Source organism: Monodelphis domestica, chromosome X (genome assembly GCF_027887165.1).
Source record: "Monodelphis domestica isolate mMonDom1 chromosome X, mMonDom1.pri, whole genome shotgun sequence".
NCBI lineage: Eukaryota > Metazoa > Chordata > Mammalia > Didelphimorphia > Didelphidae > Monodelphis > Monodelphis domestica.
In genome coordinates this window covers 50,980,733-51,007,855 of record NC_077235.1, presented here as the reverse complement: position 1 = coordinate 51,007,855, position 27,123 = coordinate 50,980,733, and the positions used below count along the sequence as shown (strand labels likewise).

Here is a 27,123-nt window from a genome sequence, read left to right as displayed (position 1 = left end):
CGTTTGCAAAAAACTACACTAAAAACCTGAAGCTTGAGAGCAGAGCCCAATTTTAATCTAAAGTTAAAATTCAAGAAAGAGGTGGGAAAAAACAAGCAAACAACAAACCTGACCATATAATGACATTTAATGACCATATAAAGTGACAGAGAGGATCAAAACACAAACTCAGAAGACAAAACCACTATATCCAAAGTCTGAAAGAAAAATGTGAACTTGTCTTACATTTATGAGATTGGCTAATAAGACAGAAAAGGAAAATGGCAAATGTTGGAGGGGTTGTGGGAAAACTGAGAATGTTGGTAATTAAGGCATTGTTGTTGGAATTGTAAACTAATTTAGCCATTCTGGAGGTACCAGGTATGCCCTGGATACCCAACCTGAAAGCAAGGGTTGGGAGAGTAGCTCTAGAGCTTGCCCTACAATTAAACACCTCCTGGGTGCCAGGTTCTGTGATCAAAAGAAACCAGTTCCTTCCCTGAAGAAGCTCATATTCTAATAGGAGAGATACATAAATATAGATATATAGAGAGATATATGAATAGCTAGATACATACAAGTTATATAGAATATAAATGGGGGGGGGTGTTCTCAGAGGAGAAGACACTAGCAACCGGGAGGAGGTACCAGCAAAAGATGGCAATTGAGTTTAGACTTGAGGTAAATCAGAGAAAATACAAGGCAGAGGTGAAGAGGCAGAAATGTGAGGCATGGAAGTTCAAAGGCATGGAAAATGAGGCATGGTGTGTCTTGTTTGAGGAAAAACAAGTAGGCCATTGTGTCAGAATCTTAGACCATTTCACTTTTTTCTTAATATCCTTAGTACCTGGTTCATGCCTAGCACAGAGTACGTACATAATAAATGTCTGTTTGTTGACTGACCTCAATTTTGCAAATCCAGCCCAGTTTCCATGGTACCATTTGGGCTTTGTCTAATAGGGATAAGTTACTCAGACATTCGATGGCTCTTTTTGACCTTCTCTAGATCTTTACTAGTATTTGTTAAATTTGGGTGAAGATGAATTTTGTTATGTTGAAGAGTTCATAGTAGATTTTGTTAGGGCCCAGTACATCAGACATCTTGTACATACTAGGCACTAACAGATGTTGGTTGTAATGAATTCAGTTGAATTAAAGTCACTTATTAAATCCACTGAACATTAATATTGGATATAAACAGCCTGTTAGATATGATTAAAGTATTATTAAACCTAGTTAGCTCTTCTTCAGAATCCCTATATTTTATGAAGCCTTATGAAGTCTCTTCATATTAAATGCCCTTAAATTCAGGTCAGGACTGTTTAAATCCTGGTAAAGGCTAATTAATCTTCATTAAGTCTCATCAGGCATCACTGACTTTTGCTAAGCTTCATTAGGCCTCATTTTTATGAGTTTTTAAACTTTAGTCAAGCATATCAAACTCAATCAACAAATATTTAGTGAGAGCCTATTGTGTTCAGGGCAATGTACTCTGCCCTTAATGTGATCAAAAGCCATAAGTTAGAGGTCCTGACATCATTAAGCTTATTGTCTAGTTGGGTTGATAAGACATGAAAATCCAAATGGATAAATAACAGCTTCAGAATTAATAGGGATACTGTTTTACTGCTAGAAGGGACCATTAGTATCATCTACTCTAACTTGCTCATTTTACACATGAGGAAATTGAGACCCAGCTAAGTTAAGAAACTTAAGATCACACAGGTTGGGGCAGCTAGATAACACACTACTTAGAGTGCCAGGCCTGGAGTTAGAAGGGCATGGGTTTAAATGGGACCTCAGATACTTTCTAACTATGTGACCCTGGGCAAGTTACTGAACTCCAATTGGCACTTTTCTTCTTGATGCTAAGACAGTAGGTTAGGGTTTTTTTAAAAAAGGTCACATAAGTAGTAAGAAGAACTTGGATTCAAACTAGCTGTGTAGTGCAGTGGATAGAGTGCTGGGCCTGGAGTTAGGAAAATCTGAGTTCAGATCCTGCCTCAAATACTGCCTAGCTATATCATTCTGGACAAGTCATTTAACTTCTGTCTACCTCAGTTTCCTCATATGTAAAGTAGGTATAATAGCACCTATCTTTCAAGGCTAATAGAATAGTTGTAAAGTGCTTAGCACAGTGCCTGGCACATAGAAGACACCAAATAAATGCTTGTTTACTTCCCATTTAGGCCTCTTGAATTCAAATTTAGTACTTTGGCCACTGAACTACACAACATAAGCTCGAATATGAAAACTGAAACCAGAAAAAGACATAACAAGCACAGTCAGCCAAATTGTTAGTCCTGGATACTGATAATTCAGGGTGGGAGGCACACTTTCTACTTAGTCTGGTAAAGAATTGGTTCTTGTGTTAGGGCAAGGAGGATTCAAGCGAAAACAAAGAGGTCTTTCCAAATATAAGTGCCCTGGGTTTGCTTCCTCCCTGAGGGTAGCTCAAGGCCAACTTCAATCTGAGAAACTATTTAGGAGGCGATTGTAATCTTGGACTACTTTTGGCCAAGAGCACTGCCACTTTCAGTCCTCTTAAAGAGAACTACTTTCTTCAATGGCTGACACCAGCACCATGTTCTTTTCCCAGTTGGCTGCCACCATGTGAAGTTCTCACCCTAATTCAATTGAATTTGCCTCAAGTTCTGGCACCTAGCAGTCCTGATGAATCCCAAAATGTATGTCATTTGGTATTAGGAATTGAGAGAGCACATAGGTGGTGTAGTGGATAGAGCTGTTTGTTTGGAGTCAGGACAACCTGAGTTCATATAGCCTCAGATGCTTAGTAATTGGGGTGATCCTGGACAACTCATTTAATCTTGTTCGTCTCAGTTTTCTCATGTCTAAGATGAGCTGGAAAAGGAATGGGAAATCACTCCAGTATCTTTGCCAAGAAAACCCCAAATGGGGCCATGAAGAGTTGGACATGACTAAAACAAGTAACAAATAACTAAGGCCTGGTAAAGGTATGTTCTAGTACCATCTTTGAAGACTCATTCATTCTTTTTTAGTCTCAATACATCATTTGAAATCCTGTTAATACATTTAAATTTAGGTAGCCTTTAAATTTGTTTAAACAAATGAAGGTTAGTTAAGTCATAAGACTTAACCAGGTTGAACTGGAATGAAATTTATGTAACTTAATGAGATTTAATGAGAACTCTAATAATGTATCCTGTTCTTAAAGCAACAGGAGAGAAATTTTAAGTTTCAACAGAATATTTTTCCTAGTTAAACATACCAATTCTTTATCCCTCTCCCTAAAGGAACTGTATGACTTGTTAATCTGAGAAAATAGTGAGTATTAATGGCTTAATATGGCCTCCTTCCCTGTAGCATATATGCATTTTATTTTATTGATTTATTTTTAAAAATCCTTACTTTCTGTCTCACAATCGATACCAAGTATTAGTTCCAAGGTAGAAGAGAAAGTGTTAAGGGCTAGGCAGTGGGGGGTTAAATGATTTGCCCAGTCACACATCTAGGAAGTGTCTGTAGTTATATTTGAACCCAGGCCTTCCCAGTTCCAGGCCTGGCTCTCTATTCACTGAGCCACCCTGCTGCCCTAGCAAACATGCATTTGAACAGGGGTTTTCTGGAGTCACTGTTTTAACTCAAGGTAGCAACTTTAATGATAAAAGTTTTAGACAGCAAAGTGGGCCTTTGGAGTAGATATTTTGGAAGAAGAATTAAATGGCTGTTTACTCTGAGGATGGGTGTGCAAGGGGGAGCAAGAATGGGAGTTGTTGAAGAGAAACATTTATGGTTGAACATGGTGCAATGAGAAGAATTCTAGATTTGACTCAGGAAGATCAGAGTTGAAATTCTACCTCAGACACTTAACATACCACTGTGACCTTGGATAGATTATTTAATTACCATGTGCCTGTTTCCTTTGTAAAATGAGGGGTTGGACTCAGTGATGTCTAAAATTCCTTCTAGTTCTAAATCTGTGCTCCTAGAATGAACTAAATCCTAAGTAGATAAATATTTTCAGAGTAACACTTCTGCTGTGGAAATGTAACTGTGATTTTTTAGTCCTTTTGTGAATTGCAGTTTTAAAAATACTTTTATTCTCAGAATAACTTAGAGCTCAATAATATCATCATGGGTACGGGTTATGCTTATAATTATGTTGTATTTGAGATAATATAGTAAGTTAACCCTTTTTAGAAAGAAATTTTATAAATTGATCTCAAGAAGCTATATATCACCTTTCCTGATCATTATCTGGCTGATATTTTCAATTCTAAGCATCAAAATCCAGTCTTCACTGATTTCCAAGAAGATCTGGAATCAAAACCATTCTTCCTTTATACTCAAGAATAACAATTCTAATACATTTTAAGTCTGAAGGTGATCCATTGAAGAAATTCATGCTTACTCATTTGGAATTTCAAAGAAATCACATCACTGAGCTGGTGGAAGTCTTTTAAGTTCTTTGATTTATTGGAGGTTATTGAAATGGTAATTCAATATTGAATAGGAATTATTTCCTTAGCTGGTATTTTTATCCTTAGGCCTAACTCATTCTAAGTAGAGAAATCATCTGGGAATTGAGAGAATAGGAAAGCATGCCTCTCATTTCACATCTATGAAGTAATAGAAGATAACAACTGAATTATCTGGATAATAAAATATTTTCAGTTTTTGATATTGACCTGAATATGTGTGTGTGTGTGTGAAACCCAAATGGATAAAGAATGTTTATTGTCCAGACCATGATAGGCAGTTGGATTGATAGCCAATTGAGTAGGTTCATCATTATATGTTTTTTAGACTCTACAGAGAGATGATGAACAAGGCTAAGAGCTGATTAGCAGGAAGAGGGTAGGTTGAATGGCATTTGGGAAATTTCTCAGCACTTATAGTGGTCTTAAGTTACTCCCTGCAAGAAAAACCCATTTTTAAAGTTCTAGTTTCCTTACAATGAAGCTACATGGGTGCAACTCCTGTGATACAAGCTCTGAAAATTAAAAAAAAGTTCAGATGATCCAAAGAACAGAAGGAGAGACATATAGTGAGGATAAGTTGGCTCCAGAATATTACCAATAACATGTAGTTTAAAAGATATAACCTAGGAGATTGTATGATTGGAAAGAGATGTGGACTGGTCATGTAGCAAGAGCATGGGATAACAAAAGAATGGCTTCAGGGCTTCATTGGTACCTGTGAAAATTCAAAAGATCTAGAAAAAGGTTTTCCAGTATGTTGGGTAAATTCTCTGTGGAAGATTTACTGGAGGACATGGGCAAGAATTACTTAGTGTAAGAAGGCATGTGTGGGTTGTGATCTGCATCATTGGAGGGTATGTCCACATTAAAGAGAGCATGGGTGCATTGACGTATTGAAGAATTAAAAAAATAGGGAGCCATGCTCAGGCATGTCCTTTAACATCTACCAGTCAGTCAATGAATATTTAGTGCCCACTATGTTCCAGGCACTCCACTAAGTGCTAGGGATAGAAAGAGAGGCAAAAGACAGTCTTTACCCACAAGGAGCTCCCAATCAAATTGAAGACACAATGTGTAAACAACTATGTACAAACAAGATAGACACACACATATACATACATGTATGTATATCTATCTTGTTTGTATATACATATGAGTATGTACAGGTATTTGGAAATAATCAACAGAGGGAAGGCACTAGAATTAAGGATAATTTGAAAGGGTTTCTTGAGTTGAGACCTGAATGGAAGCTAAGAGGTGGAGATGAGGAAGGAGAGTACTCCAGGCATGGAAGACAGCCAGGGTAAATGCTTGGGGCCTAGAGATAGGCCATGTGAGACTAGAAAGGAGACTAGTATCACTGTATCATAGAGAACATGGTGGTGGTGGGTTGTAAGGCATAAGAAGACTTGGAAAGATAGGGGTGGGGCAGGTTGTGAAGGGCTTTGAAGGCATCTGGCTAATAAAATAAGGAAGATGGGAGAAGAGGGAAAGCCATAGGAGGCTTGAGGAGGAATAAAAAGTTTTGGAAAAGCTCCTGTGGAGAGTGGGATAGTAAGATTTTAGGGCAGTGTAAAAGCATTGCTTTGCAACAGTCACAATCTAGTTGAGGCCATGTAATATAAATATGTGGTATACCCAGTCAGCATTGTTTTGTGATTTTTTCCAGCTTCATTCATGTATAGGAGTGAAAGCAATAGAGAGTTATAGGGCTCAAAAGGAACTGCTATGAAAATATTTTTGTAAATATGGATCCTTTTCTTCTTTCTTTGATCTCTGTGGTTTATAGATATAATACCTTATTCTGTGTTAAAGGGTATCTACAGTTTAATAGCTTTTGGGATTCTAATTCCAAATGGCTTTCCAGAATGGTTAGACTAATTTGCAGCTCTACCAACAGGACTTTAATGCATGCATTTTTCCACAGCCCTTCCAGGATGTCACTTTCTTTTTTTACCCCTTCATCTTGGCCAATCTGATGGGTATAATATGGTATCTGAGAGTTGTTTAAATATCTATTTCTCTAATCCTTGGTGATTTAGAGCATTTTTCATAAGGAAATCTTTATCAAGAAACTTGTGGCAAAGCCTACTTTCCTGTTGTTTTTTTTTTCTAATTTTATTTGTATTGGTTTCGTTTGTGTAAAACCTCTTAAATTTTTATGTAATCAGAATTGTCCATTTCACCCCGGTTAACCTCTTTATTTTTTGGTTATAAATTTAACCTATCCATAGATGTGATGATCTTTCTTCCATGATTCACTAAATTGTTATCATGTCATTCTTTAGGTTTAAATCATTTTGAGTTTATCTTGGTATACCGTATGAGATGTTGCTCTATACCTAGTTTCTACTAGTCTACTTTCCAGTTTTTCCAACAGTTTTTGTTGAATAGTGAGTTCTTGACTCAATAGCAGAGAATCAAGTTGGGTCTTAATGAGGATCATTAGGTGGGACACCTCCCCTCAAAAGATACTTAAGAATAAATAGGGGCAGCTGGGTGACTCAGTAGATTGAGAGCCAGGCCTATAGATGGGAGGTCCTAGGTCCAAATCTGGCCTCAGATACTTCCCAGCTGTGTGACCCTGGGCAAGTCACTTCACCCCCATTGCCCTTACCACTCTTCTGCCTTGGAACTAATATATAGTATTGATTCTAAAATGGAAGGTAAGAGTTTAAAAAAGAATAAAAATAAATGAAATGTACACGGTCTTTGACCTAGAGATTTCAATGCTAGGATAATAGACAAAAAAGATCCAAGGTAAAAAGGGAGACCAACCACATATATTCCAAAGTATTTATAGTAGCACTTTTTTGTGGTATTAAAGATCTGGAAATAAAGTAGATTCTCATCAACTGAGGATGTACTTAATAAATGCTTACTGGCTCACTGACTGAATGGCTAAACAAGCTATGGTACATCAGTGTACTGTCAGAAATGATGAATATTATGAATATAGAGAAGCATGGGAAAACTGGACTGACTGATATTGAAGGAAGTAAGCAGAATCAGAAAAATAATATACAGAAAGACTAGAATAAGGTAAGTGGAAAAAACAATAAGCAGATTATTGAAATTGAATGCTACAAAATGATAGTGACCAAGCTTGGCTTCAAAGAAGAGATAAGAAAAGACTTCTTTATGAAAAACTATATAATGACAAAATTTTTTCTGATATGTTGGTTAGTTTTTTAGTTAGATTTTTTCTTTCCTTTCATATTCATAAATGTTTTTATATATGTTTTTATAAATGTCAGCACTTTTCTCAGTTCTCCAATTGCTCTTATGAAGATGAGGGATAGTGACAATTATTTTCTGGGTTTTAGTATTGTGAAGCACCTCAGATTTCTATCATTTCTGTAAACTATGAATTCTGACTTAAAAGAGGAACACCTCTATGTTCCCTCTAACCTCATTTATATAACATAGTTCACAATTTGATGATATCCCTAAATAGGCTCACCCTGTCATAATGGTTTCTTGATTATCACTGCTTCACAATAATATCATCAATGCATTATCATTCTCTAGGGTAACATCGTGAAACCCTATCTTGATGTGCTTGTCCAGTTGCTAAGCAGATGGTCAGCTACCCTCCAGATTAGGGCTCAAGCTCCACAAGTGTAACTCCACTAATGTTGACTTACCCTTTTCAGTGCATGCAGAAACATATGGAATTAGCAGTCCCTTGTGATATTTTTTTTTGTCTAGCATTACATTTTTCATAACATTGATGAAAAGATCACAGGATTTGGAGTTGGACGAAACCTTAGAAACCATCTAATCCAATCCCTTAATTTGAGAAAGAATACCATGCTTTTTCTAATCATGCTGTTTGAATATACCTGTGGAGTACATGAATTGCATGTTTATTATGTAACTCTCCATTTTATTGCTTGCTAACTGTTTCACGGGCTTATATCATGTTTTCTACTTGTCACCCTTAACTGTTTGAGAGAAGTTACTATGATTCCCTTACATATATCCCTCTTGGAGATGGTCACACAACAGAAAGTATTTCATACTCTGATGGGTCTGTGATTGCATCAGTGTGGATGCTCCTTGCCACCAGTGTAGATACCATATTACCCTCCTCCTTCTTATATCCTTATCTTATATCCTTTTCGGTATTTTCTCCTGAAATCCACAGAATCTGGTCAAGCTCATAGACAAGCAATGCTCTTATCCTCCCCCTTAATTCTCTATTTAAATTCTGACAGAGGCTGAACCAAACCTTTTTTCAAGCCTCTCATATCTTTCTGTGCCCATTGCTGTCTTGGCTGATGACTCCATATTTAATGAGAACATGGAGGCCATTTGTTGTGACCTCTTTCTCTCCTCTTCATTTCAGAACCCTTTACATCACCCCACCCCCATTATCTCTTCCTCTATCCCAGGCTATGATGGAGAAGTGGTTCTTCTTGTAAAGGCCAATCTCTCACATTTATCCTTTATCCCATCCTCTCCTCTTCTATAGCAATTTGCCTCCCCATCATCTTTCTTCTCTTTTTTATCTTCAGCCTTTAAATGTTGGTTCCTTCCTTGCTGCTACAAATGTGTACAGGTTCTTCTCATCCTTTAAAAAAATCACTTAATTACCATCCTTGTCCTACATTTATCTATTCTCTTAGTTGAATTACTAGGAAAAGCAGTCTATACTCATTTCTTCCACTTCCACTTTTCTCACTCATTTCTCAGTTTATGCAAACCAGCTTCTTAACTCATCATTCAATTGAAACTGCTATCTCCAAGGCTACTTATAATCTCTGAATTGCCAAAGAAGATGGCCTTTTCTCAGTCTTCATCTTTCTTGACCTCTCAGCAGCATCTGACAGTATCAATCGCCCTATCCTCCTGTATACTTTGTCTTATCTAGATTTTACTGATGTTATTCTCAAGTTTCTCTTCCTTCCTGACTGATTGCTCCTCCTCAGTTTCCTTTGCTAGATTTTCATCCATATTTGGCCCCAAAATTGTAGGCGTAACCCAGGTCATTGTCTTGGGCCCTTATTCTCTCTCCACTTACTCTCATGGAGACCTCATTAGCTATGTGGGTTTAAATCAGAATTTCTATGCTGATGACACTCAGTCTTATTTTTCAAATACTAGTTTCTCTCCTGAGAGTGAGTCTCCCATTTGCTTATTGTACATTTCAAATGAAATGTCCTATAGACATCTCAAACTCCATTTGTCCAAAACTAAATTCATCTTTTCCCCATACTTCTATCAAACATCCCTCTTACTGTCAAAGGCACCACCATCTTTTAAGTTTCATCCTTGACTTAAGAAAAACAAACCCTCACCTTCCATCTTAGAATCAACACTATGCATTGGTTCTAAGGCTGAAGGGTGGTAAGGGCTAGGAAATGGGGGTGAAGTGACTTCCTCAGGGTCACACAGTCACCCTTGACTTTTAACTCTCCTCCCACATAGCCATTTAGTTTCCAAATCTTGTTTCTATCTTTACCATCTCTTGAATATGTCCTCTTCTCACTATTCATATAGCCACCACTTATATTTGGGGCCTCATCATCTCCAGCCTAATCTATTTAGTAGACTTCTACCCTGCTTTGTCTCTCTGCACTCTTATTGATCCTCCATGAAGCTGAAATGATTACACTGTATCTCAAAGATCAGGAATGACCATGCCACTCCCCCAGTCCATAAACATTACTGCTTCCTTCTTTCCTCTGGGACTAAATAGAAATTCTTCTTTGGTATTTAAAATGCTTTTCAGGGGCCAGTTGGGTAGCTCAGTGAATTGAGAGCCAGGCCTAGAGACAAGGGCCTAGGTTCAAATGTGGCCTCAGATACTTCTCAGTTGTGTGACCCTGGGCAAGTCACTTGACCCCCATTGCCTAGCCCTTACCTCTCTTCTGCCTTGGAACTAGTACATAGTATTGATTCTAAGACGGAAGGTGAGGGTTTTTAAAAAATCCTTTTTAACCAGGCTTCTTATACATTACTTCCCTATACACTCTATATATAGTCCTTCTTACTCTTCCTAATACAGAGAGCTCTGGTTCCCCCTGACCCCCATGACATTACAGTGGCTGTTCTTCATGATTAGAATACATACAGTTCATCCTTGATGCCATCTGTTAAAATCCTTAATTTTCCATCAACACTTAGCTCAATTACTACCTTCTACATGAAATTGCTAGTGCCTTCTCCCTAAATCACGATGTCTTGATTTGTGTGTGTGTGTGTGTGTGTGTGTGTGTGTGTGTGTATGTGTTTGTGTACATATACCTATGTAGCACCTACCTCACAGGATTGTTGTGAGATCAAATGAGATATTTGTAAAATTTTCTGCAGTGTCTTGCACACAGTAGATGCTTAATAAATGCATGTTTCTCACATATACACACACATATTGTTTTCCCTGATTAGACTATAAACTCCCTGAAGTCGGGGACTAGTCACTTCTGTTTTTGTATTCTCTACACATAACTGTGGGCTTGGCACACAATTGGCATTTAATACATTATGATTAAATGATTCAGGATATCAATATAGAACTTAGACTGTCCATTCAACCTTTGCTTAACTGATAAAAACTTGCAATTAAAATTACTTTACAAGACATTTGTGACTAAATGGGAATTACATAAGATTTTCTGGATTTCTTTGCTTTTCTTTATATAAAAGCCTTACTTTCCATCTTAGAATCAATACTAAAATTAGTTCCAAGGCAAAAGAATGATAAGGGCTAGGCAATGGGGGTTAAGTGACTTGCTCAGGGTCACTCGGCTAATAAGAATTGGAGGCCAAATTTGAACCCAGAACCTCCTGCCTCTAAGCCTGGCTACCAATCCATTGAGCCATCTAGCGGCCCCCTTTTCTTTTCTTTAAAAAATTCACTTGATTTAGGTAAATTTAAAACAATATTCTCTTTAGAAAATTGCAAGATAAATAAGCCTGAACATGAAAACGTCAACATAATTAGAAAAAATTAAAAATAATCTCAGAAACTGAGAGGCAGATTTAGATTCAGTCTAGTATAAAATGTTCTAAAAATGTCAAATCCTAGCTCTGCTACTAACTGGCTGTGTGACCTTGGCCAAGTCATTAACCTCTACAGGCCTTAGATTCTTCATCTATAAAATGAAGGTATGTACTAAATGACATCTAAAATCTCTTCTTGTTCTCTCTCTTTGATCCTATGAACTCAAGTTGATCCAAATTAGAAGGCTAACCCTCTGATTGTAATGGGGTTCCTGTCATGGTGATCTTCAAAAGAATCTGGATGACTATTAGTTAGGTATGATGGAGAGGGGATTCTTCACTGGGCATTGGCTGGACTAGATATTATTTGAAGTCCTTTCCAACAAAGATTCACTTTCATCTCTGTGGGTGGAAGGAATGTCAAAACTATTTTTATTTCTTTCTCTATCCCTTTGGATAGGAAAGTGGATTTTTAAAAACTGGCTACTCTGGACAAAATGTCTTTCACAGGCAGCTCTGTTAACCAGTAAGATGAAATGGTATGTTTGAGGGCCTAAAGAGTTAAAAGAGGCATAGCTGATGAGGGTGAGAATGGACTATCTCACTTCTGTACTTAGAGGCAGTGTTGTACAGTGGAAAGATCAGTGAACTCGGACTCAGAAAAGACCTGGTTTTGAATCCTTTCCTTGACACTTAAAGACGTGACCTGAGCTTGTTTCCTCTTCTGTAATACAAGAATAATAATACCTGCAGCACCTCAGTCACAGAGTGGTTGTAAGTACCATGGATTTAGAGGAATACACTTGAGATCATCTGGTCCAACACTTGAAACTTATAGATGAGGAATCTGAGGTTGGCAATTTACTCACTGATAGGAAGTGGTAGAGGCTGTGTTTGAATCCAGGGGATATTATGAAATATAATGGATGAAAAGTGCTTGACAAGTTTTATAGCACTATATGATAGGGGTAGGGCATGGTGATGGAAAGGCTTGAAGCCAGCCTTAAGGGTCAGGAAAACTGAACTTCAAGCCCAGGCTGATACATATTGGCTATGTGACTGAGAGTGTTATTTAATTTCTTAGGGCTCTAAGCAACCCTCTGTGACTCTGAGTAACAGGTAGATTGGTGGTCTCTGTTAGTGGGATGAATACCTCAGAAGCTCTCCTTATCAATGAAACCCCATGTCTGGGGATGTTCTCAATTTTCTCTTCTGTAAAATGAAGAGAGCTGGATAAGATAGTTTCTGAGGTCCATCCCAATGACCTCAGATTATGAGGATGAAGCCGGTGTCTTGTTAGACAGTTGGAAAAATGGCATTCCTTGAGAGGTCTTGATACTTTGTGGTGTCGAAGTTTTAGTGGTTGAAAAACCATGAAATAATGAGGTCAAAGACTGCAGTTAAATTTTATTTCACTTCTATTATTACGTTACACAATCAAAATCATTGGAATGGTTTGTAAATCTACATAACTGGATGGATGTCTACAAGGAAAACCAATAGGGTTTCTATGATGATGATAAACCTGTATCCTTATATTCAGACATCCCCATATATACAATAAACAGGCTAGACAAATAAAACATATCAAATTGTTATAAACCATGCATACCACAGCATTAACACAATACACATCCTTAGCAACAGGCTCAAGTTTTGTCCCAGGTATGACCTTGCCTCTCTATATTTTCAAAGCAAACATTTTCATTTTCAAGAAAGACTCTAACACAGGTGAGATACCACTGTCCTGGTGTAAAGAATCTTCATGGGAAAATCCTCATCACATAGGAAGTGATGTTTGCTCCACCGTTTGAACATCTTCATTTGATTTTGGAGTGGGTTCCATTTTGGTCCACTCTTCCCTTCAGTCGGTTCTCAGCATCTTGGGACTTTAATACTATATCACACATAACAGAGCCTTTTAGCTATGCTGACACAAGCACAAAGCAATAGAAAGGAAGTTTAAAGCCCATTTTCTGTTTCTTGTCCAATTTTTTGACAGAATATCACTGATGAAAACAGATAGCGCAAGCAATAAGTGGACGCTTGGTGACCATAAAATAACAAGACTGGTGGAAATAAATAGACCCAAGCCTACACAACCAAATGAATCAGATAGTTTAAAGTTGAAATGGACCTCAGAGATAATCTCATCCAACCCCCTTTATTTTATAGAGGGGGAAACTGAGGCCAAGAGAGGGGAAGAATCCCCAGATCATATGATCATAGATCTTGAACTAAAAGGGACTCAGAAATAATCTTGCTCAATCTCTTTGTTTTCCAGATGAGAAAATTGAGGCTCAGGGAGGTTAAGTGACTTGCCCAAGGTCACACAGGTAACAGGCATCAGAAGTGAGATTTAAACGCTTAGCTTCTGATCCTGGAATCAGTGGTCTGTCCACTGTGCAATACTGCCTCCCATAGCTAGGAAATAGAGCTGGAATTCAAATCCGTGCACTTTGATTACAAATCCAGGGCTATTTTCACTACACCACCTAGCATCAAGTGAGTGTTGCCCTCTAAGCAGTCCCCCTTGGAAAGCTACACATATGTAGCAGTCAGTGCTGAGCCTATTTCTGGGACTTCTCTTTAGGAACTGCTTTTTGAAAGAGAAAATCCATCTTACTGCTTTAAAGTCACACTTTTTTTTGGCATTGAAATAATTTTTTCCCAGTATGATCATTTGTCTTATTCCTTAGACTTGATTGTCAATGACTTTTGGCTGCCTCCAAAAATTAACTTCACCCTCCAAAGACAAATGATTTGCCACCATTGAGGTGATCCAAAAGAAAATTGTTAGTGCTGACAAGCCTCTTTGGAATTAGTGAATACCCACACCTTTCAGGGGGCCTTTTCTGAAAGACAATATTCATTCAGAGATTCTGATCTCCTTGTTGTAAACCCTCAGTCTTATTACCCTATAGTCACTCCCTTGATGATATGGATATCATTTCTAGTCTCCTTCTGTTACTTTCTAATATCTATAACAAGAGGGTTAGTCAGCCAGCAAAAGTTTTTAAAAATGTATCAAAACATGTAACATGGGAAATTCCAGCAATTACAAATACTTGATAATATGGAAAACTTAAGACCTCACTCAGTTCACACCAATATCTTCATTTTTTTTCTTGAACAGAAATATATACTATCAAATTATTTTTATCAAGTCATGTGATCTCCAAGAACTTTGATTTGTATTTACTCTAAGCTCAGCTGCAGAACACTTCTTTTCAGGCTACTCAAAGTACCAAAGATATAGTCTTTAATACTACTATGTAAGTACAGATCTGCTCATACACATGAAAACACCTTTTAGTTTTATGATCCATAACTGCTAAAAAGGATGACTTCATTTCAAGGATCCATGATTTCAAAAGCACTGGTACTCCTTCATCAATACAGATCATAACCCTGCCATGACTTAGCAGCCCATCTTGGTGGGTTACTGTGGCTGAAAAAAATCATCTCCAGGTGGCCAAGTCTCTGGTGATGAACCTCTCCGAACTCAGCTAAGTTGGCTCTTGAATGATGGACACACTGCTCAGCCACCAGGACCCTACTAATATGCAAAACACTCAAGAAATAACTAGTCCAATTGGACACGTTACAATAAAATGCACTGATGGTAAATGGATCAAGTTTCAATTCACTTCCACTTGATAATGAAAAACATCAGCCACCATTCTGAACTGATTCCTATTCATGAGCTTGGAGAAAAGGGCAGCACTACATACACAGCAATATGACAATTTCACCAACTGAAAGTCCTGATTGGAATCCAGTATCTTGAACCATAGACAGTAGCTTGTATTTAATGTTGAAGGATGATAGTTGGTCAGGTAGAAATAAACAGAATTTGAAGAAGCTTTTCCTGAATGGGGAATGGGGCTCAAACCGTTCCAGAATGCTTGAAATTACAATGCCCTGAAAAATTCCAGCCATCAGTTCCTTATATTGGTGTTCAGTTCAGTGAAATGGCATTTGTTTTGTTGTTGTTACTCTTTTTTTCTTCTTGTTACTCTTCTTTTTTTTTTTTGTCTTTTTTATCTTTTTTTTTAAGTATGAGAGACATCCAAATTTTCAAGTCTTTAATAGCGTAGGTAAAAACATTTGGGCTTTTAAGTATTTCTTTATGTAACAATACATGTGTCTTCTGCTCTTTTGATTTTAAAAATCAATATTGATATCTGTCAAATTGCTTTTTTTTAGAGAAATTTTATATTTTCTTTAGTTTGGCAAATATCACTGGTAGTTGGTGTTCTATTCAAATAGTCTTTTAAAAAATTCAAAAGAAAATAAAAAAAGATGTTTCCTTTTATTTATTTGTTCTGTTCTGATGTTCATGCTTATCGCTGGAAAGATGTTTGTGTCCAAGATTGAGTTGCATCATGAATAATTTAAAAACCATTTCTTAGGCAGAAGTTAAAGGGTCACATTTTGTCTTTTCATTTTGTATCCATAACTAATTTAAGGACTTCTTGAAATATCTAAGCATCAATTTCTGGCGAGCCTGGTTTGGCATTTTGATTTCATAAGTAGTCCAAAATTTAATTATACTTTAAGATTGTTTTACCCACGCATGGTATAACATGAAATTGAAAGGCATCTGCAGAGGCAACATTTGAACGGTTTTTGCTTCCCCACTTAGGGAAAAAGAATATGTTTGGAGTGTTTCACTTTCTAAAATTCATTTTGTCTTCGTTGATACTTTGGGGTTCAAGACGAGGTTTCCATTCCTGATTATCGCCATTTTTCGACATCTTCTACGTAATCAGCAGTTGCATTGTCAGTTTGATCGCGCTTGTGAACATGTCTGGTCTTCAGAATTTTCCGTTCTTGACGCTTCCGCCGGGCTTCCTGATGATCTTTCTGCCTTGTAAACTGATATCTTTGCAGGAAAAGATCTTTTGCATACTCGTACAATTCCATGTCTAAGAAGTTGAGGGCTTCAATCCGCTTTTGAGTCTGCTGATCTATTTCCACACTGGACGCTCTCGTGTTGTTATACTGTGTAAAGGGTGAGATGAAGTTCATGTTGAAGGTTTTCTCAAACAGATACTGAGTCTTTCTTTGAAACTCAGTAAGCCCAAAGAAAGCCATGCATTTCAGGTTCTCTTTGGCGCTGTCTAGAAGAACCTTGTTTCTCTGCTCTTCTGGCATCACGGACAGGTTGTAACAGCCAACTAAACTCAGATCAGAAAGCATGCGGACCTGGCGATTATTGGCCAAATTGTAGGGACAGTCCATAAACTCCTTAAGAGAACAGCCAGACCAATCATCCCCTGCGTAACAGCTGGGAAGCTCTTCAATAGTTGGAGACCTTCCATCACAGACATGCAAAGAGGCTTTCCATGTTGCTCCTCTCTGAACGTGTCTCCATTCACTCAAATACCGGGATACAGGATCACGAAGGATGGTGATATAGTAAAAGTTCCTACAAAAAAGGAGAAAGCAGATCAATGGGAATAGTGTTTGGTAAAATCAAATCCTAGTGAATCTGGAATACTTTTCCAGAAATGGGAATCTATTTCTGTTTGTAAAATAGGATCATAGATTTAAAGCAAGAAGGGACCTCCAAGGTCATCAAGTCCAACCACTTCTTACAGATGAAGAAAATGAGGGGTTTTAAATGAAAGGTACAAATTCACATAGGTAAGATAGCAAAGTCAGTATTCAAACATGGGTCCTTTGGCTTGATATCCAGATTTTCCCCACTATATCATGGAATACCACTAATATCTCACCTTCTATTTCTCTCCTTCCTACCTGTCTACCATTCTCTATACCATTCTATTTCTGAATCTACTCCATAGGATCACAGGAGCATTGTTCTGGAGCTGGAATGGACTTCAGCAGCCAGACAATTCAACTCTCTCACTTCCAGAAGAGGAAACTAATGTCCATGAGGGTGAAGGGACTTGCCCAAGATCACACCAATAAGTGTCAAGGGCTTTAAGATCACTTGAATGAGCCATTTGCGACTTACCACATTTGTAATTTGAAGGAAGTTAAGTGGTGCAGTGGATAAAGTGCTGGACCCTGGAGTCAGGAAGACTCATCTTCCTGAATTCAAATCTGACCACAAACACTTAATAGCTGTGTGACCCTGGTCAAGTCCCTGTTTGCCTCAGTTCCTTAACTGTAAAATTAGCTGGGGAAGGAAATGGAAAACCACTCTAGTAACTCTGCCAAGAAAAACCCAAATGTGGTCACAGAGTTGAACATTCCTGAAAAATGACTAAACAACAACAACAGATTTGTAATACTGTGGCAAGATCAGGACCTCTACCTCTAGCTAACCGTGATAGGAGCCTACAGAATAGAAATAAAGATTGGAGACCAGTGGGTTACTCTTACAGGAAGTTTCAGGGTGGGCAAGGCTAGGCATCTGGACACCCTACCTTCAAGTGTTGAAGATACATATTATTGCATCTACCCAAAGTACTTTCATACATTTTACTGAATTGAATATCCAGGTATGCAGGGAAACTTGCTTATTGTTCCTCCCTGATTGTGCCTTGCCTAGCTCAGGTACAAGTTGCAGGGCTGAGGGAGATAGTGAGTAGTAAAAACTCTGAGAATGAGATGTCTTGTGGCAGAGAGGGGGCCAGAAAAGATGCACACTTCTATTCTGTATTAAAAATTCATAGGACCTGGGATGGATGATGAAGAGTAATTTGCAAAAAGTGGACTTTGTGTCTAGCTTAGTAATCAGAATGATAGCACCACAGATCATTAGAGGTAGAAAGGACCTTACAGACCATCCAGGCCAATGCCTTCATTTAACAGATAGGGAAAATGAGGTTCAGAAAGGAGCGATTAGCCCAAGGATAGTCATATACATATATCTAATATATAGAAACAGGTAGAGATAATTATACTTAATGAATATTAATTAATGTTAATAAATATTAAAATAACTATAAATATTCAATTATTCTTAAATATATTTACACATTTAAAATTTACACATTAAAAAAATAGGTTAATAAGATTTCCAACTGCATCAAATTCTGGGGTGTTACCTTTCAATAGCTGCTATGTCTATAGGCTAGATATACCTGTACTTGGGTTAATTTAATCCAATGGGTTCTTAAAACAGTTAAATTTGGGGCAGCTCAGTGTATAGAGAGCAAGGCCTACAAATTGGAGAGCCTAGGTTCAAATCTAGCTTCAGATACTTCCTAGCTGTGTGTCCCTGGACAAGTCATTTAACCCCCACTGTCTAACCCTTATTGCCCTTCTGCCTTGGAATCAATAATGGAAGGTAAGAGTTAAAAAAACACCCAGGACTTGCAATAAGTTCACTCCAGCTTGTGTTTGGGGCAGCTAGGTGGTTCAGTGGATTGAGAGCCAGGCCTAGAGACAGGAGGTCCTAGGTTCAAATGTGGCCTCAGACATTTCCTAGCTGTGTGACCCTGGGCAAGTCACTTATCCCCCATTGCCTAGCCCTTACCACTCTTCTGCTTTGGAACCAATATACAGTAGTGAATCTAAGAAGGAAGGTAAGGGTTAAAAAAACAAAAACAAGTTATATTAGAAGACTGTTTGTTAAGGATCTATGCCTATTTGGCTATATGGCAGTCTGGAATACAATGGAAGGTTTCCTGCCCTCCTTCCACGTGTCCATACAGAGTAGGATGCCCCCCCCCCCCCAGGCTGTGCTAAATAATTGCCTGTGATAGCAGTTTTTTCTTGGTTTTGTTTTTCAAAGAAGAGCCACTAGATGTCACTGTTCCACAGGAGGCTGCCCATAACCACATTAGAATTGTTTCCCTGACCCCATGCTTCAAAAGGGTGGTGGATCACAAATGGCCATTTGGGTTTGGAACACTGAGGAAATGCTGTGCAAGTCAAAAAATGTTTTTGGGTAGCCTGACAGAGTGAGAATGGAGAGAAAGTCAAGGACATGGAAGAGAACAAGGCCTAAAATGTCTCTTGAAAATACAACAGATTTGACCCCGGAAGACTTCAAAGACATACCCTTAGAAATTGTTCCAGCAAGAGAGGACCTCAAAGACCATGTATTCCCCTGAGGTGGATAACTTGTAGCTGTGAAGTAGCATGGGCTTCTAGGCACAAACACATGGCTTTTCCTGTCTCATTCATTCATTCATCTTTACTTGTATGTCAGTTCATTTTGTTAACCCACAAATGGGTTGGGTGTCATGAATCCTGTTCTTTATAAGCTATGAATTAATGAGTTACTAACCTTTAGGAGCCCGTAAAGCTCAAACTGAGGGCTCTCATCACTCTCCTTACTCTCTTCCCCTCCACCAACTGTCTCAAAATAGCTCCTACTGGGGTACTCTGCTGGGGCCTCCTCTTAGTCATTGCCCACATTTAGCAATACTCACCTCCTCAGGTCTTACTGCTATTCTGCTTTCTTCCTTCTAACTCTCTTCCTTCCTACCCCATGGTTTATCTGAAGTCTAGGTTCTCCCAGACTTCTAAGGTAGCAACAGAGATAATTCTATCAACTCATCATACTAATGTGATAAAAGGAGAAGCCTTAGGTGGCCCTCTGGGATCTACCTTCAATTCTCAGGCTACACATGCATTTATAAGGGTCTCCTGAGATAATATTTCTATTAATTCATATGGCTTAAATAAAATAATGGAAACAAATAAGTAAGGATAAGATTGGTGAAAATTTCTGGTGTCAATTGAAAATTATTATTATTATTATTAAAATGATAGCTGACATTTATGTAATTTTTTTAGTGCACCAACAAATTTGATTCCTTAGGTCTACGTTTGTTTGTTTCCCTATGATGGAGATAGTGACCCATTTTAGAGAGTAAGACATGGGCCAAGAACACATAGGTAGAAGGGATAAAGACAGCTGGCACAATAATAGGAACACAGCATCTGTAAAAGAATTTACAAATCATTTTCTTATTTCGTATTTTACAAAGGAAGAAATTGAGGCCAGAGAGAACAAGTGACTTACCCAAGAAACTCCCCCAAATTTCAGATGTGGTAAGTTGCAAATTACCTTATCTGAGTGATCTTGCCTTTGACACTTATTGGTATGATCTTGGGCAAGTTCCTTTACCCCATGGACCTTAGTTTCCTCTTCTGGAAATGAGAGAGTTAGACTATATGGCCTCTGAGGCCCATTCTAGCTCTTAATGGGATGGAGGCCTTTCTCAGTTTTTCTTGACATAATAAGGATTTTAGTGGAGCTTTCTGGCTATACAGTTGTTAACCCTCACTCTGGTCACATGATCAGAGCATCTTTTCTTTCTATCTTAACTTTCCTTGATGATACCATTTATATTTATTCTTCAAAGTTCTGTACAGGACATCAGTTATAGACTGCATGAAAATACCCCCCCTACACACACACACACATACACACACACACCACACACACACACACCACACACATCTTTACATTGCCTCTGTGTATATTCATTTTCAATTCTTCATAAACATCTGTCCCTTGACTCCCAATCATACAACAACACTGGTAAAATATTTGTATTTAAAAGATGGGTGTTGATAAACTGTGGGAATAAAAACATCGCTGAAAAGCAACTGCTTGACTACAGGGTTGGAGGAGATAAGACTGAGGAGAGACTCTAAATGAACACTATAATGCAAACTCCAACAACAGGGAAATGGGTTCGAGTCAAGAACACATGTGATAACCAGTGGAATCATGCGTCGGCTATGGGAGAGGGAAAGGCGGGGGGGGGGGGGGAGGGGAGGAAAAGAAAACGATCTTTGTTTCCAGTGAATAATGTATGAAAACGACCAAATAAAATAATATTAAAATTAAAAAAAAAAAAGAAATAAAAAAAGATGGGTGTTCGTTTCTGGGAGAAGATGGGGAGTCACTAAAGGACTTTTTCCACTTCCTGAAGGCAAGGCAGTCCATTATTCTCCTTTCTTCATGCTAATACTAGGTCTAGCTTACAGTGCATCTGTATTGTCTGTCCCGGATCCATGGTCCATCAGATAAGCACTATATGCTATCCATCAAAATGCTTTCCATAATAAGAGCAATCACCATTCTTCATTCACTGGGTCTTTTCTCTCTTAGGTCACATTCTCAGGAGTGGTTATGGACTTCTTTCCCAACACTTAGCAACTGATTGAATATGGGAGAGTCAAAAAAAGAAACTCACCCCGAGGATGCCAACTAGGATGAATGGAATAATGATGCATGGCATCTCATTTGACTTTTATAACCACAGTCTGAGGTAGGTACTACAGTTATTTTTCCTGTGTTATAGAAAAGGAAACTGAGATTCTGAGCTCCTACTAATTCAAGGTTTTTCTCACAATACCACTATTGCTTTATACACGGTATATACACATGTACACATGTCCAATGTAGTTTTAACTCCCTTTCTAATGTGACTCCCCCTGCTCTCATAGATGAGAAAACTGAGGCCCGGAGAGGGGTATTGACTGCCTCAAAGTCAGAAGTCAACAACTAAAAAATCAATCAGACTAGCTGCAAAGGAATGTGGGGGTTGATGGCTTTGTTTTCCCATTTTCCATGCTCTAGGACAGGATATTAAAACATGCTGGAAAGGACCTGTTACCTGAAAATTGAAACTGCCCACCTCTGAAGAAGAGAATTGTGGGTCAGCAGGGAAGGTTGTCTTGCTTCCAAGGAGCCCATATGCACTTCATGGTGAAGAGTTTAACTAGTGCTGGGTCATGAGATAGAAGATGGTCTCCTTTCTCCTGAGGCCTCTGGGGCAGGAACATTCTCTGGAAAAAACCACTTGGGGGTAGAATGAGCAGAGCAGCCCCACTCTCTAAGAAAAATGCCTCTTCCTCTAGAAGGCCATAGTCTTTTGGAGATTCTGGGAGAAAACTCTCAGAAAAGAGGTGGGCTACTTTCTAGACATGTCCAACACACTGTTTTGTTTGGCTTGACTTTATTTATTTGTCTGTTTGTTTGTTTATTACCAGAGAGGGCATTAGTTACAGGCTACTAGGTAAGGCATTGGGCCTGGAGTCAGAAGATAGGTTTAAATCCTAACTCAAGAACTTAAAATCTTTAAGTGTAAAGTCCTTTAACCTCTGTGCCACAATTTCCTCAGCTTCCTGGGTTGTTGTGAGGATCAAATGAGGCAATATTTGTAAAGCATTTAGCACAGGGCCTGGTGCTAGGTATTATTACTTTCTTCCTGGGCCCTTTCTGCCTAGGGCAACACTCTCCCTTTAGACCTGTGCATCATTATATTCAGAGTTCTGCACGATTGTATTAATTATATTCCAAACATTTACTTGCCATTTTAAAAATGTCAAAGCCTTCTTTGCTAACAAAACTATGAAGTCCTAACAGGGACCAGAGAAGTTTATGCCTATAAGTCAACATAAATATATCTTTAATTATACCTACAATATCATAATATTTTCATTTTCTGTTAGTAGGTTATGGGTGGTAATACTGATATCTCTGCACTGTACCAATGGATTAAGAAAAAAACTATGCTTAGATTCTTCTGGATATTAGATAGATGGCAGTGAAGGTATATGCCATTGTGAAACTGATTCTGGAAAAATAGGACTCCTCAAATTGCTAATGATGTCTAAACCAGCAACAACATTATTGTCATCACACAGAAATGACTTAAAAAAAGCGATGTGGGAAGAATTAAGGTTAGCTTATGTCAATAATGAATAAACCTCCACTAAAGACCTTTGACACCTTACTACATCCTGGGGATCTAGAAAGGCTATGAGTGTGGTTTAGGTTATGGACTATGTCTACTTTCTGGGTACCAGTGTACCTAGGTTTAGAAGAGGAGGGAGGGAGAAGGAGATGGGGGAGGAGAGAGAGAGAGAGAGAGAGAGAGAGAGAAGAGAGAGAGAGAGAGAGAGAGAGAGAGAGAGAGAGAGAGAGAGAGAGAGAGAGAGAGAGAGAGAGAGAATTTCAGAGCTTGTCATGAAAAGTCCAAGACTTTGAGGCAATATAATCTGAGTTGTAATCTCTATACTGTGTGATTCTTGTAAACATCAGAAAGCTAGATGGTGTAGCAGATAGAGCACTGGGCCTTTAATTATGAAGACTTGATATTGAATTCTGCCTAAGACACTTAATATTTGTATGACTATGCTCAAGTTTCTTAATTGCTCTCTACCTCAGTTTTCTCACCTATAAAATGGAGATAATAATAGCACCAACTTTACAGTAAAAGAATTCGAAAACATGCATAATGCATTTTCGGACCTTAAAGCACTATATAAATGCTAGTTTTGTCCATCCATAAGTTTGTGACAAGGAATCAAACATGCTAGGGGACTATTTTGCCTTCTCCCAAATATGGGGATACTAGTGGACTATGTGAATTGTCCATCTTTTTTTTCCAGTTGTGTGTTTCTCGGATGGCATCCACCCCATCAATTCTATATCATTCCTTAACTGAAATGTCAACTATAATTCTGTTCATGCCCACCAAAGATCTCTCCGTTGCCTTTCATATGATCTAGACAAATACATTTCTTGGGACAGGATAGTATTCCAATGCTCACATCCATATATCATCACTGGAATAATACTGTTGTTAAAAAGTTGGGTCTTTGTTCCATCATAAAGCTTGGGGCAATTAAAAAACCCTGCACAATTTCCCAAAGGCAGTCTGCTTTCTACCTCCCATTCAGTTCTGGGTCTATATCATTGTTCACTTATGGATTCTATCCCCAGATATATGTATTGATGGATAATCTTTATAGGTTGCAAAGTGCCTAGGGAGGCTCTCCCTCACTGGAGTTCTTTGAGTAGAAGCTGGATGTCCCCTTGTCAGGGACATTGGAGAAGATTCTTTGTCTGGCCCAGGTTGGATCCTGTGGCATTCTATTTGTCTGAAGCTAGCATCATTCCTGTTTAGCAAACACTTCTCTGATATGTTGATCTTTTAGCTTTTATGTCCATATGACTGCCTAGGGTTTGAGATATCTCTGTCATATCCTCAAGACAGGGATAATCTTCAAGATTATTTGCACAGAGGCTGCTTGGTCATCCCAAAGCTAAGGAGTACAGCTCTGATGATTACAAATCCCAAGTCAGATTTCACTTACTGTGAAAGGTGAGCCCTTCATTGGGTGATTGGAAATGGATTGACCCTTGCAAACATCTAACCTCAGAAAGGAATAAGCCCCAGTGCTTGAGAAAGACATCAGACTTTGACTTTAAAGCTCAAGGTACATATAGTCACATGCTTAAAGGCAAAAAAACCACATCGTGGCCCTCTATTAATCAATCATTCTTACAGCACGTCAATGGTAAGTCCAATTCAATTATACTATCCAAGCTACCTGAAGGGCTTTACACCCTTAACTTGTCCTTTCTCACAGGAGGGGAGTTTATTTCCCAGAGAGACCTAGCCAGAAAGAATTGGATTTAAGGTTCTGTCCCAAAGAGAATTCGCCCTTCATTTATCAGGAAATGGCCCCTAAATGGGATTCCAAGTTGCCACTCCAAGGGAGAAAGAAGAATGAACTAATAATAGCACTTAGTTTTTTAGAATATCCTGCTTTCAGGGGCAGCTGGGTGGCTCAGTGAATTGAGAGCCAGGCCTAGAGATGGGAGGGCCTAGGTTCAAATCTGACCTCAGCCACTTCCTAGCTGTGTGACCCGCTGTGTGACCCTGGGCAAGTTACTTGATCCCCATTGCCTAGCCCTTACCTCTCTTCTGCCTTGGAACCAATACATAGGGTTTTTTAAAAAACCCTTACTCTCTGCCCTAGACTTGATACTAGAATCCTTTCCATGAAAGAAGAGTGGTAAGGGGTAGGCAATTGTGGTTAAGTGAAAATCTTCTAAACTAATTAAATAAAAAATGAAAAAACAAGCAAACAAAGAAATGGGATATCTTGGGTTCAAATCTAGTCTCAGACACTTCCTAGTTGTGTGACCCTGGGCAAATCACTTAACCCCTGTTGCCTAATCCTATGATGATTAACCCATGGCATATGTGCCCCAAAGGGCATACAGAACCCTTTCTGTGAGCATGCCTGCACTTGCCCACCAGAGTTCATTACTAGAAAGCCAGAGGGGCTCAGGGCAGAGCTATTCTTCTCCCCTTCTCCATGGGCCTGAAGACATTCCTCACTTCACAAGTCCCTCTGTCCAGTAGCCCAAAGGGAGTGCTTCTTCCTTTTCCTGTCTCGGGTAAGGGGAGCACCAGGGGTGAGGCGGGGCATGGTGTGGTACTGGGTCTGGGTGGGGCAGGCATGGCAAGCAGTCTTGGGGGTGGAGCAAGGCACTCTATCTCTAATAGGTTCACCATCACTGGCCTAGCCCTTTCCGTTCTTCTGCCTTGGAACCAATACTGAGCATTGATTCTAAGACAGAAAGTAAGGGTTTAAAAAAAACTCATGTGGAATCTAGGGCTGTTCAAATCAAAAATTTGCAGGAATAATTCTAAGAGCTGCAAGGAGCTCCTTTCCCAGTGGATTATCCCCACCTGGTGGTAGGAGTAATTGCCTGGAGGCTCCAGCTCCACCCTTCCTCTCACCCTAGCTTTTGGGGAGCTCAAAGAAACAACCTGGCTGTAATTTGATTAATCCTTTCAAGATATCCTAAGGGAAGTCAAGAGAAGTCAAGAAAATTAAAGAGAGAAAGAGTGTCTTTTAGCTGAAGACATACCATTCAGATGCTAGAAAAGGGATAAGACAAATAGCTATATAACTAGATAAGTTTTAATCACTCAATCAATAAACATTTATTAAGCACCTACTATGAGTCAGGCACTATGCTAAACTCTAGGAATTAAAAAAAATAAACAAAAGAAGGCTCCTGCTCTTAAAGAACTCATGTTAAAATGGGAGGGACAACACAGAAACAAAGACAGAGAAAATTGCACAGCCTCTCTTTCTTCTCTCCCTTTTCCTCCCTCTCCCTCCCTCCTTCCTTCCTTCCTTCCTTCCTTCCTTCCTTCCTTCCTTCCTTCCTTCCTTCCCTTGTGCCTGTCTGCCTTTGTGTTGGGCCTCTGAAACAAAAATTATATAAGATTGGCATTTATTTCAATATTTTAATAGCCTTTGGTTTCTTGAATGATTGTGAATAGTACCTCTGAATAGAATATTGTTAAACAAGACAGGAACATGGACAACAACATCTCACTGTGTGGGACCAAGGAACTCAACATATCAATACCAGATTATGAAAAACTGACTAGGCCAATTTTCTCAGGGAAGTATTTAAGGAAATCTAAAACCATAGATGAGCTAAAAAGGACCCTAGGGTTCCCAAGACCCTTATTTTACTGATGAGACTCAGAAAATAGAAGTATCTTGTCCAAAACTGCACCACTAAAAAGCTGGTGTCAGGGGCAAATCTGGAGATCTCAGATCTCCAAAGGACCAGCCTAGGAGTGTTTTCCCTATGATATATTTACTGCCTCTTGAGTCTGTAACAACTTAACAGCATCCTTGAATAATAGAAAAGCACAGCTATTCTATGGAAGCAAAGGGCTGGGTTTCCTTGTGAGGCTACTGGGTATGAGCCAGTTAAATGTTCTGGATCAAACTATGCTCAGAGCAACCCAATTAAAATGCAGTAGCAGGAATTGGCTTCAAGTTGTTTTTTTTATTTTATTTTATTTTTTGTGGCATGCAAGCAGTAAGCAGAAAGAGCTTCCACTCCATGGAGCAATGGTTTGCAAAGCTAGAATGTTTGTCATTTTCCAGAGCCCACTCACCATTCCAAGAATCTTAGTGCCTCATTGAATCAGAACACAGTGCATAAAGATTTCATTTTTCC

The 27,123-nt window shown here is 38.7% G+C and overlaps 1 protein-coding gene and 1 long non-coding RNA gene across 4 annotated transcripts in view; one reads left to right on the top strand and one right to left on the bottom strand.

Moving 5' to 3' along the window:
• The window catches only part of LOC107650323 (uncharacterized), a 232,650-nt gene that overhangs the window by 155,388 nt on the left and 50,139 nt on the right, over nucleotides 1-27,123 (top strand). For both annotated transcript variants that reach the window (XR_001625460.2, XR_001625461.2), the window contains one exon: nucleotides 21,442-21,601. This is a non-coding gene — a long non-coding RNA (uncharacterized LOC107650323). The remainder of the gene's footprint in view (nucleotides 1-21,441; nucleotides 21,602-27,123) is intronic.
• The window catches only part of HS6ST2 (heparan sulfate 6-O-sulfotransferase 2), a 276,995-nt gene continuing 262,657 nt past the window's right edge, over nucleotides 12,786-27,123 (bottom strand). For both annotated transcript variants that reach the window (XM_016426679.2, XM_007507200.3), the window contains one exon: nucleotides 12,786-16,824. In XM_016426679.2, the coding sequence (XP_016282165.1) occupies nucleotides 16,131-16,824 (694 nt within the window). In that variant the 3' untranslated portion in view covers nucleotides 12,786-16,130. The remainder of the gene's footprint in view (nucleotides 16,825-27,123) is intronic.